This window comes from Physeter macrocephalus, chromosome 4 (assembly GCF_002837175.3).
Source record: "Physeter macrocephalus isolate SW-GA chromosome 4, ASM283717v5, whole genome shotgun sequence".
Lineage (NCBI taxonomy): Eukaryota > Metazoa > Chordata > Mammalia > Artiodactyla > Physeteridae > Physeter > Physeter macrocephalus.
In genome coordinates this window covers 50422096-50443274 of record NC_041217.1, presented here as the reverse complement: position 1 = coordinate 50443274, position 21179 = coordinate 50422096, and the positions used below count along the sequence as shown (strand labels likewise).

General features: G+C 37.6%; 2 protein-coding genes across 3 annotated transcripts in view; one reads left to right on the top strand and one right to left on the bottom strand.

Moving 5' to 3' along the window:
• LOC129392061 (heterogeneous nuclear ribonucleoprotein A1-like) overlaps positions 1–2856 on the top strand; it is a 42056-nt gene extending 39200 nt beyond the window's left edge. The window contains exons 2-3 of one of the 2 annotated variants that reach the window (XM_055084186.1): positions 1730–1874; positions 2830–2856. In XM_055084186.1, coding sequence (XP_054940161.1) covers positions 1730–1874; positions 2830–2837 — 153 coding nt within the window. In that variant the 3' untranslated portion in view covers positions 2838–2856. Of the gene's footprint in view, positions 1–1729; positions 2775–2829 lie in introns of those variants that run through there. The other variant, XM_055084185.1, reaches the window with a different exon arrangement.
• The window catches only part of CEP350 (centrosomal protein 350), a 145571-nt gene continuing 124631 nt past the window's right edge, over positions 240–21179 (bottom strand). The window contains exons 36-40 of the mRNA XM_055084187.1: positions 18666–20668; positions 17405–17812; positions 17158–17304; positions 13606–13728; positions 240–767 (exon numbers count right to left, since the gene is read on the bottom strand). Coding sequence (XP_054940162.1) covers positions 603–767; positions 13606–13728; positions 17158–17304; positions 17405–17812; positions 18666–20668 — 2846 coding nt within the window. The 3' untranslated portion in view covers positions 240–602. The remainder of the gene's footprint in view (positions 768–13605; positions 13729–17157; positions 17305–17404; positions 17813–18665; positions 20669–21179) is intronic.

Here is a 21179-nt window from a genome sequence, read left to right as displayed (position 1 = left end):
TTTCTGTTAACTTGACAGTCCACTTGGTGCTGCTCAATTGCAATAATGGAAGAAAATGGTCTTCAAAACAAAATGAAATGAACTCCACAATGGGAAATAGGCACACATTACTAAACTTGCCTATCTGAAAGTAATTCAGGGTTTAATACTGTTTAGAGACTATAACGTCCATTTATGACTTTCATGGTATAAACCAGGATTACATTTCAAGAATGGTATGATGTACATCTATATACCTCTCTTGCTTGACTTCAGACTCAAGGAAGTGATACCCTAGTCTAAACTAAGAGGTAAGTCTGGTGTTTTCAGCCCTCATCTGAGACCCAGTAGGGAATACTAACAAGAGGTGTAGGATTATACTGTGTGTCAACATCAGACCCTGCCCACGGAAAACAACCAATTATTCCAGTGGACAGTCTCTAAAGGCAAAGGCTGTAATACCAGATATACCTCATTGTCCCATGAACTCCAAACCAGTAGTCTTTAAGAACAGGTACAAGGTCCAGAAGCACTCTTGCTATGATGGACATGGGGTGTGTATCAGGAGGCAGAAAGGCCCAGGACTCATATTAGCACTCAGTGTTCGATTTATTTGCAAGATGTCACACAAGTAGCATTCTCCCCTGTTTTTCACTGATCTGATTCAGAACATCAATAGTATCTCTGATCAAGGTCTCAAAGATCCCATCAGCTAGCTGCATCTTCACACACAACTCATCCTCATCATAGTTCACCCACTGTGCCTCCTCCTCGTGGAGCTCCTGTACCTAGAATTTAGAAAACAGAAAGGTTAGAAAATCACTGTCACACAAAAGCTAGGAATTAATGATATTCACTAACTTGGCAACCCCATGCATCGGACTACAACCCAAGGAAATAAGTCAGAGAAAAAAAGGTAATTTATATGATGATATCAACAGCCCTTTTAAAGCTGCAAAAAGTTTGAAAAAACTCAACTGTCGAATAAAAACTGGCTTCAAATCTGTCAACCTTGACAATATTCCAGTATTTTATAGATATTAAGGATTACAAGTATGTTGTCTCTGTCAACATAGGAGAATACGTAGAAGAATGCAAAATTTCAGATATATGGATTTACAATTATAAAATGCATATATCCAAAGACAATATTAGATATGATTCTGGAGTATGTAAATAAATGAGTAAAATTTCATATTCATTGGAGTTTTTTTTTTTTTTTTTGCCACGCTGCATGGATTGTGGGATCTTAGTTCCCTGGCCAGGCACTGAACCCAGGCCCCAGCAGTGAAAGCGCCAAGTCCTAACCACTGGACCGCGAGGGAATTCCCTCCCCCCACATTTTATTTTGGTATTGGAGTATTCTTTAAATGTACTATTGTTTAAGTTTATTTTAAAAGTCACTGTTATATTATTATTTTATATAAAATGCTCTTTTTGCATTTTCAGATTTGGGGATTCCTAAGGTAAACCAAAGGAATCAAATTAGAATGAGCTGCCCAAGATGTCTCGCTTGTTTACAAGAAATTTTTAAAAACTACTTATAAGAGAAACATGTTAGACTTATTATATGTAATAATATTGTGAGTGAGATGGAGGCCAGGTGGAGAGAGTAGATTGTAAACCCTGCTTTAGTCACAAATTCAGCAAAGTTAATTGCAGTGTCGAGGGTCTCTAACCAAAAGTCTAACTTGGCAAAAAGCCATGTGACAACAAGCTCCTAACTTGCACTTATCACAATTTCCTCTAGAAAAAGGCAGCGGAAGTGAAGAGGGGAGCCTGTGCTCTGATTCCTGGCACGAGGAAACAAGAAGACTCTTGGATGAGAGGCCACACCATTTTGGAGTGTGGGAGAGCAGAGCTGCCAGACATACACCCTTGGTTGGGGTTGACAGGTATGTGGCAAGGCAGCTGCCGCATTCTTTCTCCTTGGTGAGGCTATGTAAAATATCCCTTTCTTTGTTCCCTAACGCACGCTCCCTGGACAGAAATGCCACCAAAAAGGGTGATATGGTCAAATAAGTTTTAGAAATCTCCCTCTGGGAGTTTCACAATGTATATCAGTCTATTCTCAACAGAAGTCCACCAGTAGAGGAACTTGATTAATTCAGAGCTTCCTGTATGTATCTGGTCAAAGAATCAAATTGTGTGGCTATATAAGAAATAAGATACAAAGGAACTGGTGTTCCCTTATGAAGGATGCTATAAGCAACAGCCTAATGCAAGACTTCTCAACCTGGTGCTGAGGGAGAATCACGTTCTGGAAAAGCTAATAAGTGTGTCCCCTATAAAAGATCACTTATCTCCCATGAATTTGTTTATCTGTTCAAAGTTGCACAGCTTTCCTCTTTCTAAGTTCTCTCAGCCTTTATTATTAAATTTGTTCCTTGAACAATCTCCTATGCGATAATAAAATTTAGGAAACACTGTCCTAATGTAATCATTTTTGCCCTTACAGCAGGAACATATGCTCAGGACATTATCCATTATCCCTCAGTGGAGCCGCGATGAGTCCCCACAGTGCCTCGTCAGTATAGCAAAAGCTTTGCTCCTCTGTAAGAACAGGAATTATTTCCCTCCCAGCCAGTAAGAACATCATGTTTTCCTTTTTTCTTTGGCCATCAGAAAGCACAAAGCCCAGTTTGCAACCTCAACTGTGGCAACTGAGAGATCTCACAACCTGCAAATATGCCTCCATTTTCTTCTGGTTTTGGGAATCTATTCTATTCAACTACACATCTCCCTTGCTGCTGCTCCTTAATATGTATGTGTGTATGTACGTAAACTAATATGTATTACATATAAATAATTAAATTAAAAAGTCTAACTTTTTTTTTTTTTTTTGGACAGGGTATTAGGCTGGTAGAAAAGAGAAAAGTGGTAAATAGAATGTGGCCAGATTCCAGCAAGCATATGTCCTTTCACCATATCCCTGTGAACAAGACCGTGAAATAGAGACAGGTCAGTTAGGTGTATGTGCACTTTTTTGGACTGAAGGCCAAGACAACTATCAACCTGGAAGGAAGTTTCTGCCTGGAAGACTCAAGAGCTTTTTCCTCTGTGCTCCCAATCCATCTTGTTCATATTCCATTGTAGTAATTATCCTACAGAATTTTGTATTCTGTGCATCTGTTCTCCCGCTAGGCTGTGGGATTTCTTTTTATTTATAATTTCCCAGTGGCCAGGACAGTGCAAATAGAAGGTGTTAAATAAATATCTGGCATATCATTTTTTAGTGAGTGTTTTATGGCTGTCTTTGGCTCTGTTGAGTTCATCATTTTTAGCAATGACCTAGATGAAGGCAGGTACCTCAATTTTAGAGTTGACGTGAAAGCTGGGAAACACAATAGCTATGTTAAAAGAAAGAACCTAAAAATGTGTTGATAAGCTTGGAAGGATGGGCCAAATTTAACGAAATGAAGGAATAAAATAAGGTCCTGTACTTGGATCAAAAAAATAACTACAGGGCTTTCCTGGTGGTGCAGTGGTTGAAAGTCCACCTGCCGATGCAGGGGACGCGGGTTCGTGCCCCGGTCCGGTAAGATCCCACATGCCGCGGAGCGGCTGGGCCCGTGAGCCATGGCCGCTGAGCCTGCGCGTCCAGAGCCTGTGCTCCGCAACGGGAGAGGCCACAACAGTGAGAGGCCCGCGCACTGCAAAAAAAAAACAAACTACAAAAGCACAGGTTGAGATTTGGGTCTTAGAATTTTTCTAAGCTTTTGTGAGTCCCATGAGAATGGTATAGCTAAAAATAAAACTAACGTGATTATAAGCTGCATTCATCAAAGGACAGTATCTAGAAAAAAGAAGGAGGTTATGTGATTGTACTAATTAAGCAATAACACAAAATATTACAGGCATACCTTGGAGATATTGTGGGTTCGCTTCCAGACCACTGCAATAAAGCGAGTATCGCAATAAAGCAGTCACGCAAATTTTCTGGTTTCTCAGTGCATGTGAAAGTTATGTTTACACAATACTGTAGCCTATTAAGTGTGCAACAGCATTATGTGTAAAAACCAATGCACATACCTTAATTAAAAAATACTTTATTGTTAAAAAATCTAACCATTATCTGACAATGCAGGATTGCTACAAACCTTCAATTTGTTAAAACAAACAAACAAAAAACCCTGCAGTACCTAGGAAGCACAATAAAGCAAAGTGCAATAAAATGAGGTATGCCTGTATATGGTCAATTCTGAGCGGTGTATTTAAGGAGGGACACTCACAAAGAGCTAAAGCTGATAAGGTTGAAAAGGGCTCAGAAAAATGCTATCAGACAACAGGAGAGAATATCAATGTTTAATAGGGAGAAAAAGACTGATGAAACATTACAGCCGCTTCAAAGGCATGCAGGAAGAATTTAAATTGTTATGTAAAGCCTTAAAGCTGTAAAAGCAAATTATAATTCATTACGTGAAAACCAATTTAGGCTTAATATGAGAAAGAAATTATCAACAGTAAGTAAAAACTCAGGAGCTGTTGAGTACCTTATCAGATCTTAATCTGTAAAGGAGATTCAATCATTAGCTAGGTAGTTTCACTACAGGATTTGTCATTTTAAGAGCAATTCTACCTACAGTAGGGAGATTTCCCAAGGCTACCGCATATAAAGGATATACAAAAGTTGGTCTAATTACTTTTATTCATTCCACATCATATATACTTTGAGAATACAATGCTAAAAATAGCCCATATTCTTAGCCAACTTAAGATGTAAATTAATCAGTATCTTTGTGAAGTGGTAAGGGGATAGTAAAGGAGAACTAGAAAAGAAAATTTCTCCTCTTTTTTGGCCAACAGAGGCCTTTAACATCTAAAAAATACATTCTTTGTATTTTACTCACCTCAAATAATGCCTAAAGACACACAGACTGATTAGGGACTTTCCTAGTCCAAGCAACAACAGCTAAATTATACATTTCTTAATCTGGAAAAAGCAACTGTTTATTATGAAATATTAAATATAATAGGTTATCATGTTAGAATTGTTTTAGAAGGGCAATTGATATTCAGTTTGAGGCCAACCCCTCCACTTGCATGGATTCCATCTGTGTCTACTCAGGAACACTGGTCCAGCAGTTCTCCTTTCTTCTCTGCATCATCACAATTTTTTCCTATCAGCATATCTCTTTCAAGCTAAAAGAGCCCTTCTCTTGTTACCATTTCTCTCCATTTTTCTCTTCACAAAAAAACTCGTTTGAAGTGTCCAATTTTGCTCTCCTTAATTTGTCTTTCATTCTCTCTTGAAACCTATTCAAATCAAGCTTTTACCTTATCCATGCCACAAAAACTACCTGTATTGATGTTAAGATCAACAAAGACCTCCACATTGCTAAATCCAATGATAAATTCTCAGTCGTTATCTTACTTGACCAATAAGCAGCACTTGACACAGGTGATTCATTCTTCCTCCTTGAAACACTTTCACCTGGCTTCCAGGACCTCACACTCTCCTGGTTCTAACCCATTGGCTGCTCCTTAATCTCTGTTGGTTCCTCCTCACCTTCTTAACTCTCGAAACATTGGAATTTGTCAAGAAGCAGTCCTTGGACTTCTCTCTATTGGTCTACACTCTCTTTCTTGGCTTTGACTACCATCTATATGTTCACCACTCCCGAATTCACATCTCCAGCCTACCTCTCTTGCCTGAGCTTCAGGCTCATATATCTAATAGCCTACTCAGTATCTCCATTTGGATGTTTATTAGACATTTCAAATTTAATACATTCAAAACAGAACTCCTGATGTTCCTTCCAAACCTACTTCTCTCTGTCTTCCTCAAATCAGCAAAAGGCAATTCCCTTCCTCAGCAACTCACACCAACCCAATGGAGTTATTCTTAATACCTCTCTTTCTCTTATATTCCACATTCGATTTATCAGCAGTTCTGTTGTTCTGTTTTGAAAACTGTTCTCACCATCTCCAATATCACCAAACTGGTCTTAGCCATTATTATCACTTGCCTGGATTATGACAATATACTCCTGGCCTCCTTACTCCCACCTTTGCTTCAGTCTATCCTCAACACAGCAGCCAGGGGGGCCCTGTTAAAATGTAAGTCAAATCACCCCAGTATTCCCTTATTTCCTCTCTGTATTTATTTTTCTTGCTTATCTGTCTCCTTAACTAGAGCAAAAGCTCCTTGAGTTTTGTCTGTTTTGTTACATAATTCTACAATGGACTGCTATATTTCCACAAAAAAATAAAATGGAATAAATTTATTTAAAAATGATATAAAATAAAGGAACATTTAAAAACAAGGAAAAAATCCACGTTTAATTAAGCAAAAACAATCAGAATACAAGAGACTATGATCCCAAATGTTTAAAAAAAAATTCTCAGTATAAAAGGAAACTCTAAGTCTATATATCTTTCAGATAGACCAAAAATCATCTGGACCATTTTGTGGTTCCCTGCCTGCCTTTCTGATTATTCCACTCTTAGTCATCCTTTCTCTTCTAGAGACTTTTCTTGTCTTCTCTTTAGGCTACTTTGACCTCTGACCTTTCAGTGACTTAGGTTACATTCCCCAGGATTTAGCCCTTAGCCACCTTCTCCTGCAATCCCTTTAAGGGCCATTTCAGTCTTAATATCCAAAATTGGTCCTTTATAGTTTAGACCCTCTCTCCTGACTGCTAAACACATATGCCCCATTGTCCCCTGGTGGACATCTCCACCAGGGTGTTCTGCAGGTGTTCAGAGCGGACTCATCCTTCCAGCCTCAACAATAGCAAAAACAGGTCTTTTCTTCACCTTGCCACTCAGCAGATGTGTACGTGGCAGATTCTGTGCAGTTTCTAGGGAATATATGATTGTATGCTTCATTTTCTGTTGAGGCCAATGCATACTTGGATAATTTATTTTGATGTCATATGTAAGGTGTTCTGGGGTCAGAAAAGGACATTTCACAGTGCAGCCTGGCCATGGGTTCAGAGAAGGCTATTCTGGAGGAGGTGAGTTTTGGGCGCTTGGAATAATCTCCTTCCTGCTCTTGCTTCCCAGTCCTGAGTTGACCCATTCACCAGTCCATCTTTTCTGGGACCACTGGAGTGATCTTTTTATCTTGTTGCTTCACTGAAAAATAACTTGTATCCCTGTGTCCTCTAGGGTGAAGTCTGAACTGAGCACAACACTGTAAGGCCCTTGTGATTTGATCTGACCTTGGGTCAGATATCTTAGCTATACTGTGTAATCTTTTGAATAACTTCATGCTCTTTTCTAAGCTTTTCCTTCTGCCTGTTCACCCCTTCAGACTGATTGAACATCTGTGATGAAGCTTTCCTTCAGTTCTCCCCATTTTCTCCAGCCTTCCCTGAGCTGGGTGTCTGCTCTCACCTTTTGCCTTGCTTCCATGGCTATCCCTTCCCATAGACTGGGGCTACCGTGGTGCAGGGGCCGTGTCTTGGAGCTTCTGGCTTTAACAGAACCTGGCATAGATGTGTTTTGAGCTTAACACAGGGGTTCAGAGGTCTGCTAAGTCAACACAGTGGGGGCAGAGAACCTTTCCAGAGAGTTGAGGCTTATAGATCCCCAGGTGACTGCAGTATGAAGAGGGTGAGGAGAATGGAGAACAGAGCAGGTGTATCTTAGTGCTGCTAAGTCAGCTCTTCACACTGAACAACTGAGTCTTGGAGTGGGGCCTGAGGGTGATGTACCTTTAGAGCGGTTCTTTCAGTGTTTACTTCACGTCAGCATCCTGCTGATGAGGAGGGTCTCATTTAAAACTAGTACTGCCCCTGGATTATTGCCGTTTTATTGATGAAGAAGGCTTATTTGGCTAAAATAGACCAGGTCAGTAAATGGTAGAACAGATATTCCAGGTCTGTCTGGCTCCCAAATTCAGTACCTCTACATGTGTACATTTGGGGTTTCTTTCCCTCCCCCCCTTAGTAGGGCTGGCAGGTGGTGTGGGAAAGGTCTCCAGGCTTACTTTTCTTCCCTAAAGACATCAGACTGTATATATAAGTTTGGTATTTCTAGCTGGGGTTTTTCCCCATAAGTGAATCTGGATAAGTAGGCTTGAAGATGAACGGCTTTTGACCTGTATTTCTGGTTCATTTTAGCAGGAAGAGTATTTAGGCTTTGTACATAGGCTGCGTTACCAGCATGACCTTGGGCAAGATGGCTAACCTCTCCAAGGCAGTCTCCTTTGTGAAAAGGAGATAACATAAAGTGAGAAGCAAAGTACCCACCCTTCAACAAAGTGTTCTTTGCCTTGAGAGTAGGAGGACTTCTGGTTATTTCTAAGTCCTGAGTGCCTTCTTTGCCTCTGGATGGCATTACTGCAAAAACAGACCTGGAGGTCAGGTGGCCTTTGAGGATACTTTTTCTCCCGTTTCAGGAAGGGTGGCTTTTTAAATTGCAGATAATCATTCCAGAGGAAGGGATAATTTAAAACTTAGTGTTAACTACCTACTTATATTACTTGCTAAGATCTTGAGCTTCTTTTATGTTGGTATAAACTGGTGAAGTTGGTGATGTTCTCTCTGTCTACTGGATGGAGAGATTCTGAGCTGACTTGCCCAAGCTAGTGCTGTCTAGAAAGCCTTAGATTGAAATCTGGTTTCCTCATTTTAAGTTCTGTTTGTCATCATGGGGATTAGGTAAAAAGGGTCCAGAGCTAGAATGGGGCACATATGTGGAAGATAGAGACCTGGATGGGAGAGTAAGCCGGGTGCCAAGTCAGACTTCACTCATTTGCTAACTTTATTAAAAACCTGCTCTCAGTCATTTCATAGGTGGCCTTTGTAGGTTTTTGGCCCTGGTTCAGACTGTTGCATAAAAATTGGAGATACTTGGTTTTATCGGTAGTTCTAAAAGTCATTTTGATGGCATTCTTGACTGTAGTACAGGGAACTAAAACCCCATTGGGACTGTGTTAACCCTCTGTAAAATTCATCAGTTCACACAGGGTCTGGGTGTTAAACTAGTCACTGGTGGGAGCCATTGCTGTCATTGGCATTTGGCTTTAAGATATCTCCTTGCTCACGTTCAAGTTCCTTTTGTGTTTAAACAACAAAAGTTTAAAAAAGACAGTGGGCTACTACATTTGTAAGTACTGAAAGGGTCTTAGGGAAATGCAGGCAGTCTAGCCTTTAATATGATATTGGAGAATTTCCCCCGAAAAAGGAAAGTAACAAAAGAAAAGGTTTTTTTGTTTTGTTTGTCTGTTTTTGAGAAAACACTGTGTGTGTTAAAAGATAGTTTTTTTAGTGAGGGTTAAAGTCTGAAGCTTTTTAGTCTGGAAGCGTGTGTGTGTGTGTTTGGCTGGCTGTGGTGTTATGAGTTCTGATTTCTGCAATTAAAATCCTTCTGTGGAAGGTGCGGTCATTTAAAAATGCAAGTGTATCTTGTCATTCTGTAGCCTTTCCTATTGCCCAACATTTACTGAACACAGTAAACAGCCAAGCATTCTATTTTTTAGAGGCTAGTGATAGGGACAGGTGATACAAAGATGAATCACATAATCTCTCAAGGAGTTTCTAGCCTAATAGAATTGTATTATTAGACAGTTTGAAGCGTAATCCCAGGCAATCAGATGGAGGCACAGTGCCATCACTTTAGGAGTTAACAGGCTCTATATCTGGCCTCTCTTGTCTAACAAAGTCTTTTTCTGGCATATGTGGTGATCCTTAGTTTCTTAAGTCATTAAATTGCTTAACAAGATTCTTGGATCTGGAGAGACTGGGTATAGGGCCATATAAGAAAAATGCATTCATTTGATACCATATTCAGGGGTGTAAGGTCAGGTAGGAATTTTTACTTAGAAAAAAATGTAAGGCAGATTCCAAATTTGTCATAAAATGGATCCCTTCTAGAGTTTTGGAAAGCTGTGATTTTAGGCAGCATGGACCAATAGGATTTTCTTGCTCCTCCGAGCCACAGGTTTTGTAGCTTTTGTTATTTTGTTCAGAACATTCTTTGGCCTGTGTGTAGTAGAGAAGTTACCAAATTTTGGTGAGAACAAATCTTCCTGATAAAATTGAGATCTGTACATTTAAGAAGAAATTTGATTATTTATGCTTGGTTCTGTGTCTCTCCCCTTTTCTATCACTCTTCATTCCTTCCGTTGATAAAGCTAAATATATAGAAACAAACGTTGACAGCCACACAGATACTTAGGTTAAGTGCTTTTAAACCGATGGTACAGTATGAAAGAAACTTGGCAATTTTCTGTTGCAGAGAATTAATTAGAACTGACCTGTGGGGGATTTATATCCAACCACCTTTCAAAAATCCCTTTTCCTCCTCTTGCCCACACTCCTAGCACAATGTGTGGAACACAGTAGATTCTTAATAAATGCTTGTGAATGTTGCATTCTGCATCTTCTTGAAATAACAGAACTGTCAATAGTCATTTAACAGTAAAATGTTTTAAAAACTTATTTGGAAATTAAGATGTAAGAGATTAATGCACCAAAAGCAAATCTCATTTCTTAATTGCTTAAGATTGATTATTTCAAGTAACCTTCTTTAATGGAAACTCTTGTGAAGGCTGGAATTTTTAAATTATACCCTTTGTTCAGACTAGCCTCTGAGAACAAGAACAATTAAGGCAATTAAGATAGTATTAAATTTTTGATGAAAAGTTGGCATTTTCTGTATATTAAGATTAGATATTAGCTACTGAAGTTTCTGTGGGTAGGACTTAACTAAAGCTTCCAACATTAATAATACAAAACTGTTACGAATTTGCAGTAAAATTTTCGTGGACATTTTTTCATTGAGGTGAAGAAGTCCATGTAGCCATGCCTCAAAGCCAGTTTACTCACCTAGTACTTTCTTAATAATCCATTGGTAGTTTAACATTTAAGTTTTATTTTTTTTCACTAGTTTTCTGATTTATAAATACTAGTTTCTTGGAAAATTTGAAAATTTCCAAAAAGTAAAAAATTCAGTATCTTGTTTTCCCACTATACAGACATAACTGCAGTTAAATGTTTGGTGCATTTCCTTCTAGTCTTTTTTTTCAATGTATAAATATTAAAATTATTTCATAGTTGAGACCATGCTGCGTATACAAAACTGTTATGAATTTGCAATAAAATTTTCTTGGACATATTTTTCATTGAGGTGAAAAAGGCCACGTAGCCATGCCCCAAGCCAATTTACTCACCTAGTACCTCCTTAATAATCCATTGGTAGTTGTGAAGCAGTTTAACATTTAAGTTTAATTTTTTCACTAGTTTTCTGATTTATAAATACTAGTTTCTTGGAAAATTTGAAAATTTCCAAAAAGTAAAAAATTCAGTATCTTGTTTTCCCACTATACAGAGATAACTGCAGTTAAATGTTTGGTGCATTTTCTTCCAGTCTTTTTTTTCAATGTATAAATATTAAAATTATTTCATAGTTGAGATCATGCTGCGTATATGGTACTGTATCTTGCTTTTTTCATTTTAACGTCGTGAGCATTTTTCCCATGGCATTAAAACTGTCTTTGAAAAACTGAAAGCATTTTGGGCTGTCAGCATAACTGAAAATGTTTTCTTGGTGTGACACATGTATCTTTGTAATTGGTTTGATTTAGTGTGCTTTACTTCAATAAAAGTTCAGTATTACAATTTACAAAAAAAAAAAAAGTCTATATATCAAAATAATTAAGAGTTATCTAGGTGATAAGGTTGTCATGATTATTTTCTTTTGACTATTCAGTATTTTAAATTTTCTAAAATGAGCATGATTATTTTATAATAAATATGATTTTTAAAACGTATTTGAAATTTCTATTTTTGAGACCCTTTTCTTTTGTACTAGTGGAAAAATTTTTGTTTTATGTGTCATGAACATTGTTGTTTTAAATCTCAATCCCTCTAAAATGTACAAGCATTAGAATATCCAAATGCCAGAGGTGGCTAAAATCTAATAGTAGGAAGGGTGACCAGTTTATTTAGCATTTCTTGTTAATAATTAACTCAAGTTGCTAACAGTATCATTTCACTAAACATTAAGAAGAGTGAACTCATGTAAAAAGTTACATAGGCCCAGGTATTTCAACTCACTCTCCAGCCACACTGACATTTCAGTTCCATGCTCCTTCCCATTTCAGGTCTTCGCACGTGTAGTCTCCTCTCCCTGAATTGCTCTTCTCTCTATCACGGAACTCAGTTAATGCTTATTCATCTTTAAGATCTCAGCTCAACTGTCACTTCCTCAGGGAAGCCTTTCCTGACCATCCTCATCAGATCAGTTTCCTCCATATGCTTTTACAACAGCTCCCTATACTTCTATTTTTATCATTTAATTTATAATTACACACTTGTATAAATTATATATTAATGGCTAACTTCTGCCAGCAAATTGTAAATCCATGAAGGCAGGGTCTATGTCTATTTTGCTTACTATTGTAACATCAGTCCTTAATTAGCACCACTCTTGACTAAATGCATGCAGAGATGATTTATAGGGAATATGATCAATTCAACTGATAGTAGGGTAAATGAATGTCTCTTGATGTGCTTTTTTCTTTAATTCCTTAAAAAGTGGAAGAAGTAACATCTTGGTAATTAATAATAACTCAAACTCTAAGCTATTGTAGAAATATGAGAGCAAGTTCACCTTGACAGGCCAAGATCTATGAAGAACTAATTGGTTAAAGTCCTGGCTCTTATTTGCTGGGCAAGTCACTTAATATCTTTGAATCTAAACTTCCTCATTTGTAAAATAGAGTAACATTAGTCCATCCTACCTCATACAACTATTGTGAGGATCAAATAAGACATGAGAAAGAATGTTTAACAAATGTTTATCTAGTAAAGTTATTACTGAGTAAATGAAGCACTAGAAAGGTACATACTTGAGGAAAACTGATAAATTTAAGCATTACATTTTTTTTCATGATATGAATATAAATATAGACAAGATATAAAGTCCAGAGAGAAAATATCTGGAAATAAACCTGAATCAATTAACATCTGAGTTTCCTAAGGTCTGCTACTACTTAACATCTTAACATTCTTTTAGGAAAGAAAGAATAAAAGACCTTTTTTCCCTCTTCCTTTTTTCTTTTTTTTGGTGTTGTCTGATAGGCATTTTTCTAATGCTAGAAAATATATTGCAAAATGGAATAAATCCTATTCAGCTAAAGTTCTAGATAATAATAATGATGAAATAACAGCTAATATTTATTGAGTTATGTGCAGGGCACTGTTCTATACACATATATAAATACTCATTTAATTCTCTTAATAATTTTATCAGGTAGGTACTATTATATCATCTTCATTTTGGAAATAGGAAAATGCGGCACAAAGAGGTTAATCTGTCCAAGATTACACACCAAGTAAAGTGCCAAAACAGGGATTTAAACTCAGGTAGTCTGGCCCTAGTCTACACTGGTCTCTTCAATTCAGAACCTTAAGTTTGCTTCCACTCAACTTTTTATTTCTCAAGTTCTCCACACCCACAAAAATACTGTTAAGTTAAATATTCATCTACTGAATTCAAAAGAAAGGAATTTCCAAAACTGAGGGGCAGAAAGAAATGCAGCAAACGAGGGCTTTAAGAATTTACTGTCATAGACTTAAGATCAATTATATTTCCTTTCCTTTTAAAATCTAACTACATTCTGATTTTGGAAAAGATGGTCAAAATAAAAATAGTTCAGTTATATACACTGACCAGGATATGATCCACTCGGTCTCTTTTCTTTCTTCCAAATTTCATCATTTTCTGCCAATCTGTTTTGTGGTTTGGCTCCTTTTTAAGACTGAACAGCTTGAGTACTTCGGTTGCTATGAAGTTCTGTGAAAATAAGTGAAACGAATGAAACACAAACAACAAAGTTCTTGAGATTTAGTGCTTATAATGCAGTAAACAGATTTTTGTTAAGAATACAGTATTTATAAAAAAAATCATACAAACTTCTTCCACTTACAATTCCACTTAGCAATTTGAAAAGCATTCCCAAATGCTCAGACTATATTCACTTAAAGAATTTTTGTTTCTACACAACATAAAAAGAAAAAAAAAGTAAAACCCATTGATGAATCTGCAAAGAAAAATCACTTTAGAATCCCCTCTACCCAGGAACCACCATTAGCTAACTTCAAGCTGGCAAAACTACAAAAGAAAGTATAAAATAAATCTCTGAACCCGAAACATGAGCAAAGTACAAGGCTTTGGCTGGGACAGCTTAATTTGAAGCACCAAGATTCGAATATGTTATATTTAAAATCAATCAACACTTCAGTATGAGAAGCATGGTAACTTCACTGCTAACAATATTTGAACTATCACCCTTAAAAAAAACTTTACAAAATGCTATAGCAATATTAAAAGTGGAAGGCAGCATCATTATGTTATAATGACGTATGCATTCTGAATGAATGCTGTTATATATTATGTACCTTGTCTTATTTCAATGTATTTGTTCGTTATTAATAAAATGGGTTATTACTTTTTATGGTTCTATCATTATGTTATAATGACGTATGCATTCTGAATGAATGCTGTTATATATTATGTACCTTGTCTTATTTCAATGTATTTGTTCGTTATTAATAAAATGGGTTATTACTTTTGTTCTTCTATTTAAAAAAATGTCTTAATAGGGGAAAGAACACATTTATGAATTAGAATCATTTAAGATTCTCAAACTACCAGTGTCCTCCAAACCACACCACTCCCCACCTACACACACACACACACACACACACACACACACACACACACACACACACACACACACTCAAGAATGTATCAACTGCTGAGGGCTGAAAGGAATGAAGTGCACCAGTGTTTTGAAAAAGCTCCTCAGGTGGTTCTGATGCTCCATTCCTCAAAGCTGAAAATCATCTTAAAAGTTGTTTTTTAAAAATCTATCAAGTTGGGGCTTCCCTGGTGGCGCAGTGGTTGAGAGTCCGCCTGCCGATGCACGGGACACGGGTTCGTGCCCCGATCCGGGAAGATCCCACATGCCGCGGAGCGGCTAGGCCCGTGAGCCATGGCCGCTGAGCCTGCGCGTCCGGAGCCTGTGCTCCGCAACGGGAGAGGCCACAACAGTGAGAGGCCCGCATGCCAAAAAAAAAAAAAAAAAAAAAAATCTATCAAGTCAATCTTTGAAAACTTTTTTTTTCTGCTTACTTTAATCTAAGCAAGGGTCAGCAGACTTTTTCTGTGAAGGACCAGACTGTAAATATTTCAGGCTTTGTGGGCCATATGGTCTCTATTGCAACTACTCAACTCTGTTGGTGTAGCAGGAAAGCAGCCATGGACAATATATAAGTAACTAGGTGTGGCTATGGTCCAATACAGCTTTATTTTTATTTTTATTTTTTTTTTTTCTAAAATTTTATAGTTACATATTTTGCCCTTAAGTCTATGATCCATTTTGAGGTCATTTTTATATAAGATGTAAAGTTTAAATTGTGGTTCTTTTTTTTTTTTTTTTTTTTGTGGTATGCGGGCCTCCCTCTGCTGTGGCCTCTCCCGTTGCGGAGCACAGGCTCCGGACGCGCAGGCTCAGCGGCCATGGCCCACGGGCCCAGCCGCTCCGCGGCATGCGGGATCCTCCCAGACCGGGGCGCGAACCCGGTTCCCCTGCATCGGCAGGCGGACGCGCAACCACTGCGCCACCAGGGAAGCCCCAGCTTTATTTTTAAAAACATGTAGTGGGCTGGATTTGGCCTATGGGCTCTAGTTTGCCTACCCTTGATATAAGCATACATTATATCTCATAAATGTCTGCTGGTATTCTGTCAGTACAAAATATTTCTAAAAGCTTTCTATAGTTAATACTGTATTATATATTTCAAAGTTGCTAACAGAGGAGATCTTAAAAGCTCCCACCACAAGAAAAAAAAACAACAACCGTAACTATTGTATGTGTGGTGATGGATGTTAACCAGACTTACTGTGGTGCTCTTTTCACAATATATACAAAGATCGAATCCTGAAACTAATATGTTATGTGTCAATTATATCTCAAGAAAAAAAAAGACTAAATTGCTTAGACAATGCCTCCCCTCACGTTATATACCAGAATAATGTATATGTTCCTTTAATGTATTTTGATAGTCCACATATACTACTGGATGATGTAAGAAAATACACCAGTAAGATAAGTAATTGGAGGTATACTCTCTGGGGGAAAAAAAAGCTTCCTGTGATCAAATAAGTTTGAGAATCATAACTCTAGAGTCTTGCTACTCAAAATGATCCTAGGATCAGCAACATCAGCATCACTTGGAAGCTTGTTAGAAATGCAGAATTTCCAGTCCTACTCCAGATCTACTCAGTAAGGAATCTGCATTTTACCAAAATCCCCAGATAACTCAGATGCACATTAAAGTCTGAGAGGCACTGCAATCAAAATACAACCTTTGCTATATTTTTAAAATAGCTGAATAGGCAGAGAGATTTCCACCAATGTGATTTAAAAGTTGGTTTGTTGAGAGTCCTTGTAGCTTCAGGGCACTTAATCTTTTCAGGGGCTTCTTAGACAACAAGCAATACTTTTTGTATATCACATTACTCTCCCACATATTTCAAAACTACATAACTAATTTGAAACCTCCAAAATCAAAGATGGAAAGTTAACATCTACATGTCTAGGTGGCATGTTTGATATATGACATGTTTTCATGTACTTTTAGAATATTATATCTATCTCTAAGTCATTAAAAACTCACCTAAAACTCATATGAATTGCAATAATTTATCTCCCTGAATATTTGCTGACTTTTTTTTTTTTTTTTTTTTTTTTTTTGCGGTACGTGGGCCTCTCACTATTGCGGCCTCTTCCGTTGCGGAGCACAGGCTCCCGGATGCGCAGGCTCAGCGGCCATGGCTCACGGGCCCAGCCGCTCCGCGGCACGTGGGATCCTCCCGGACCGGGGCACAAACCCGCATCCCCTGCATCGGCAGGCGGACTCTCAACCACTGCGCCACCAGGGAAGCCCAATGACTTTTTTTCTTAAATATAATAATATATATATATTTGTTCTGCAAAAAATTGAGGATTTGGGATTCCCTCTCACCCTCATCCCTCTACTGCTCATGGATTGAACGAATCAACAAATATTTACTGAATACCTACTATGGGACAGGCCTTGAGGACAGAATGGTGAATAATACAGAAGATAATAATAATACTTGCTTTTATGACATTTACAGATCTGTACAAAAGAACAGCAAATCAAAAAAGGAGATACTCTGCAGTTTGCAGTTTACCTTTATTTCATCAAGGTTATGTGGATTTTTCACTCGTCGGAAATAACTAGAGTTGATTCTACATGGCTTCATCCAGACAGGTTGATTCAAGTTGGGATCCTCAGCAAATATTTCCTCAAAAATCTCTTTTGTTAAATCAAAAACCGCCTTGATAGAGAAAAATAAACAAATTAAAATGGCTAAGAATCCAAATTTCAGACAACAGAGAGAAGTTTAAAAATTAGAATTATCCTTCCATGTTACATACCTGTTTGTACACCCTTTTACTAGTGCTTTCTATATCTAGACCTTTACTGGCACAGCCAAGCAGTTTTGTAGGGATACTGATGCTGTGAAGATCATGACCTAATTCTTTCCAATTCCAAAGTTCTTCTGCCGCATTGTGTACAAGAATTTCTACTTCCTCCGCAGTATGTGGGACTGCCAATAATGTTTCACATGGCTTTTGTGGAGCTCCCTTAGGTTCTGCCATTAGAGGTACAATTGTTTCTTCTGCCTTATTCTTTTGTATCTTGTGAGAAGAGCTCAAACCAAAGTCTTCATCAAACCAGTCTTGATCATCTCCTAACACGCTCAGGAACTCCCGGCTAATCTCAAGTTCAGCAAGTCTCTTAGCAAGCTCTTCCTGCCCACTGGCACCAAATACTGGACTCTCCTACAGAAATGGAACCATTCAGAGCACCATTTAGTAAACTCAGATCACTTAACAAGTTTGGGCTCTTTTTTTTAAAGACAAAGCAGATATATTATTTGTATATTTACTATTTTTCTATAAATAAGCAAAACAAAAACAATATGGTGGCTACTAATGAACAATTTAAGAAAAAACTATCCTGTTTCCTGTAATTCTGCTCACATAAGCCTTACAATTGATTTTAATAAAATGTTTATTGATCAGTTTTTCCTTTTTGTATCATCATTATTCTGTTTGCAAAGAACTGTTTTGCTTCTGAGATATGGAAATGAGATATAAAATTCTCACCTTTGGTGATTATCTGGCTCAAGTTACTCAGAATCATTACTGCTGTTCAATTGTCCATGGGCAACCTAAATAAGCTGATGGTCTGAGTATATGTCATAGTGGATATATTTCAGTTTTACCAGAATCAACATCACAACTGGTAATTTATGCAAGGCAACCATGACTGAGTAGATATGTGAACAAATAATTTCATAGCCAAAAAAGAACTGGGTTGAGAACCAACGGAAATCTCCATGGAATAAATTTATTCAGTGAACCTGGAAGGGAATCTAATCTGTGGACAGTACAGGGGTTTTCAACCCAGCATAAACCTGCCAGTGTTTGTGACAACTCTATAGTGACCACTCATGACATAACAGAGGACAATTATACTTCAGACAGAAAAACAGCTACATGGCCTTTACAAACTAGTGAAGTGATCTTTATTTAACAAACAACACATCACCAAAAAACCTATCAGGAGCTACAGAATTAAAATGTACTAAAGGCAAGCTTAATTGACATTTTTTCTAGACAAAATACTTACAGGTCTAGGACACATATCTGGTGAGGAAATCTCTTCTTTCTCATCTTCCAATTCAGACCTTAAGAAGCAACCTGGAACACTTGGTGACTGCTCCTCAAGATTCTGGGATAGGCCTTGGGGTGGTACTTTCTTTTGATCATCAACAAGAAGCTCTTGATTGCTAAGCTGGATTTTCTCATTCCTAGCTTTTTTGATTTGTTGTAGTTGATTGACTGTGTCCTTCACAAAGACTTTTAGTAAACTGTCTGTCAGTAAGCTGACTGTTTCTAACTGTTCCTTTGACTTTTTTTCCTCACTTGGTGATGACCTCAGCTGGGCTTCCAATTGGTTCTTTTCTCTTGCTAAAAGGTCCAGAAGTGGGGTAGAAGGCTTTTCTGAAACTTCGGGATATAGGTTCTCTTCCTTTTTGGTAAACTGCTGTTGCTTCCTTAATTCTTCAGAAAAGGTATTATCTAAAGTATCGTCTTCTACAGCAGTGGAAACCTTTTCCGTGGCACCAGAAACAAGGTCTTTGTTTTCCTTTGAAGAAATCAGTGAATCCACTGAATTCTGCTGGTGAATATGGGCTTCAAGTACTCCAGAAATGTCCTGTATATTGTCTGTTTCTATTTTAAGGCTTCTATCAACTGAGGCTTCTGTGTCATGCATACTAGGTTGAGATTCCTTATAAAAACACTCAATTGCATCCTTTTCTCTGTCAAGCTTGGGACCCTCTGTATCTTTTTGTTCTTGATTATAGTATTGATATTGTTCATCTGAATAAGAGTCTTCATCTTCAATTATGTCTACATAGTCATCAAAGTTTTCGGAAATGTGAGATATTTTTTGAGGAGGAGCAAAAATCCCATGCTTCTCTTTGCACACAAAGTATACAATGCCATCATATGTTCCACTGTTATTTCCTTCAGGTTTATCCAACTCCACTCCAGCCCAAAATCCTTTAGCAAAACTAGTCACACCTTTGAATCGAAGAGTTCCTGGCTGAACATTGCCAATCAACACCCTATCACCAATGTGGAAATCAAGTAACTCATCTGCAAGAGAAGCTGAAGCTAAGGAAGGGGAGTCAGTAAGTCTCTGTTCATGCTCTACATCACTGCGCTCCTTACTTTTCATAAGCTCAGTGGGGGACTTGAGTTCTAACAGCCTTTCAGAATGGACATTGCTATGAATAGAAAGGCTTTTCTCACTGAGGCACTCGCTGATTTCATCATCACTACCAAAGCTAGTGGCTCTACTTCTAGAGATTCTTGTTGCCTGTGACTTCTCTCTGCAAGACTGAGAGTCTTTCCTGAGTGACAACAAAGATGTCACCTCAAAGTCATCTTTGTACAATTCAGCTGAAATGTCTTTCTTGAAAGAAGATACTTCAAAATCTTCAGAGTATGATATATCTTTAGGTGCAAAAAGATGTTCTGACCAAGATGAGTCTCTGCCCTTTATATTCTTTTGTACATGAGTGTCTTTTTCTGATTGGATGTTTGCACTATGATCCATATCTTGATCTGACTGTCTCTCTTTTGACTCTTTTTTATGAAGATTTTCAATGGCTAATCTAACTAAGTCTTTCTGAACATTTATAGAATCTAAAGAAAGATCTTTCCTTGAAAGAATTTCAGATGAATCTCCCTGTTCCAGGTCTAGTTTCAGGAAGACATCAGGCTTCCTAGACTGTTTAGAATAGGCATCTTCAATTGCACTCTCCTCCAATTTTGCATATTCTACTTCGTGTATTTCTGATTTTTGACTAGATTCTTCTTCAACCTTGGCATCTGACACATCAAGAATTCTATTAGAGGCAGTTAATTCTTTGAGAAGAGGTAATGAAGGGACATTTTCTAGAGAATCTCCAGATTCTGCTCTGGTTCTCCTTGATGATCTGAGAATTGGAGAAGAAGTCTGAAAGTGCTCTTCTGTTCGACTGTCCAATTCAATCATTCTCTTTGCATATGCAGATAAAGACCTTTCTGACACTGATCTCTCAGAACCTGCCAATGCAGCGTCTTAAAGGGGAAAAAAAGATCACATCAAAATTATCTAATCACAAATTTCAATTTCTGGAACCAAAGTTTAAATAAAGCTAAATATTGGTGAGAAAAAACTCTGGTCACTAAATAGGACCTGTTTTACAGGTTACTGTATAAGGTAAGTTTTTCCTTTAAGAGAATATACAGTACCAACAATAAACAGAACATTTAAAAAATGACTGAAAATTTAAAGTTTGGTATAATTTTTTAAGTGTTGTCAACTTACAAAGTAAAGAAAAATGGATCAAAGTTTATGGAGATGTTAATCCTCAAATCATGCAAAAACAGAATTGTATGATGGATATTACATATGTTCTTCGAAAACGAAAGCAATGAAGGAAGGACAAATGCAGGGACTTCAACTAACCTCTTGAATGTAAGAAAAGGGAAAAAAATCAATTATTTCTGCAAATACAGAACTTTAAGAGCTAAAATTGCAAAATAAGAAGAAAATAAGATTTGATGAACTAACAAACCAAGAATTAAA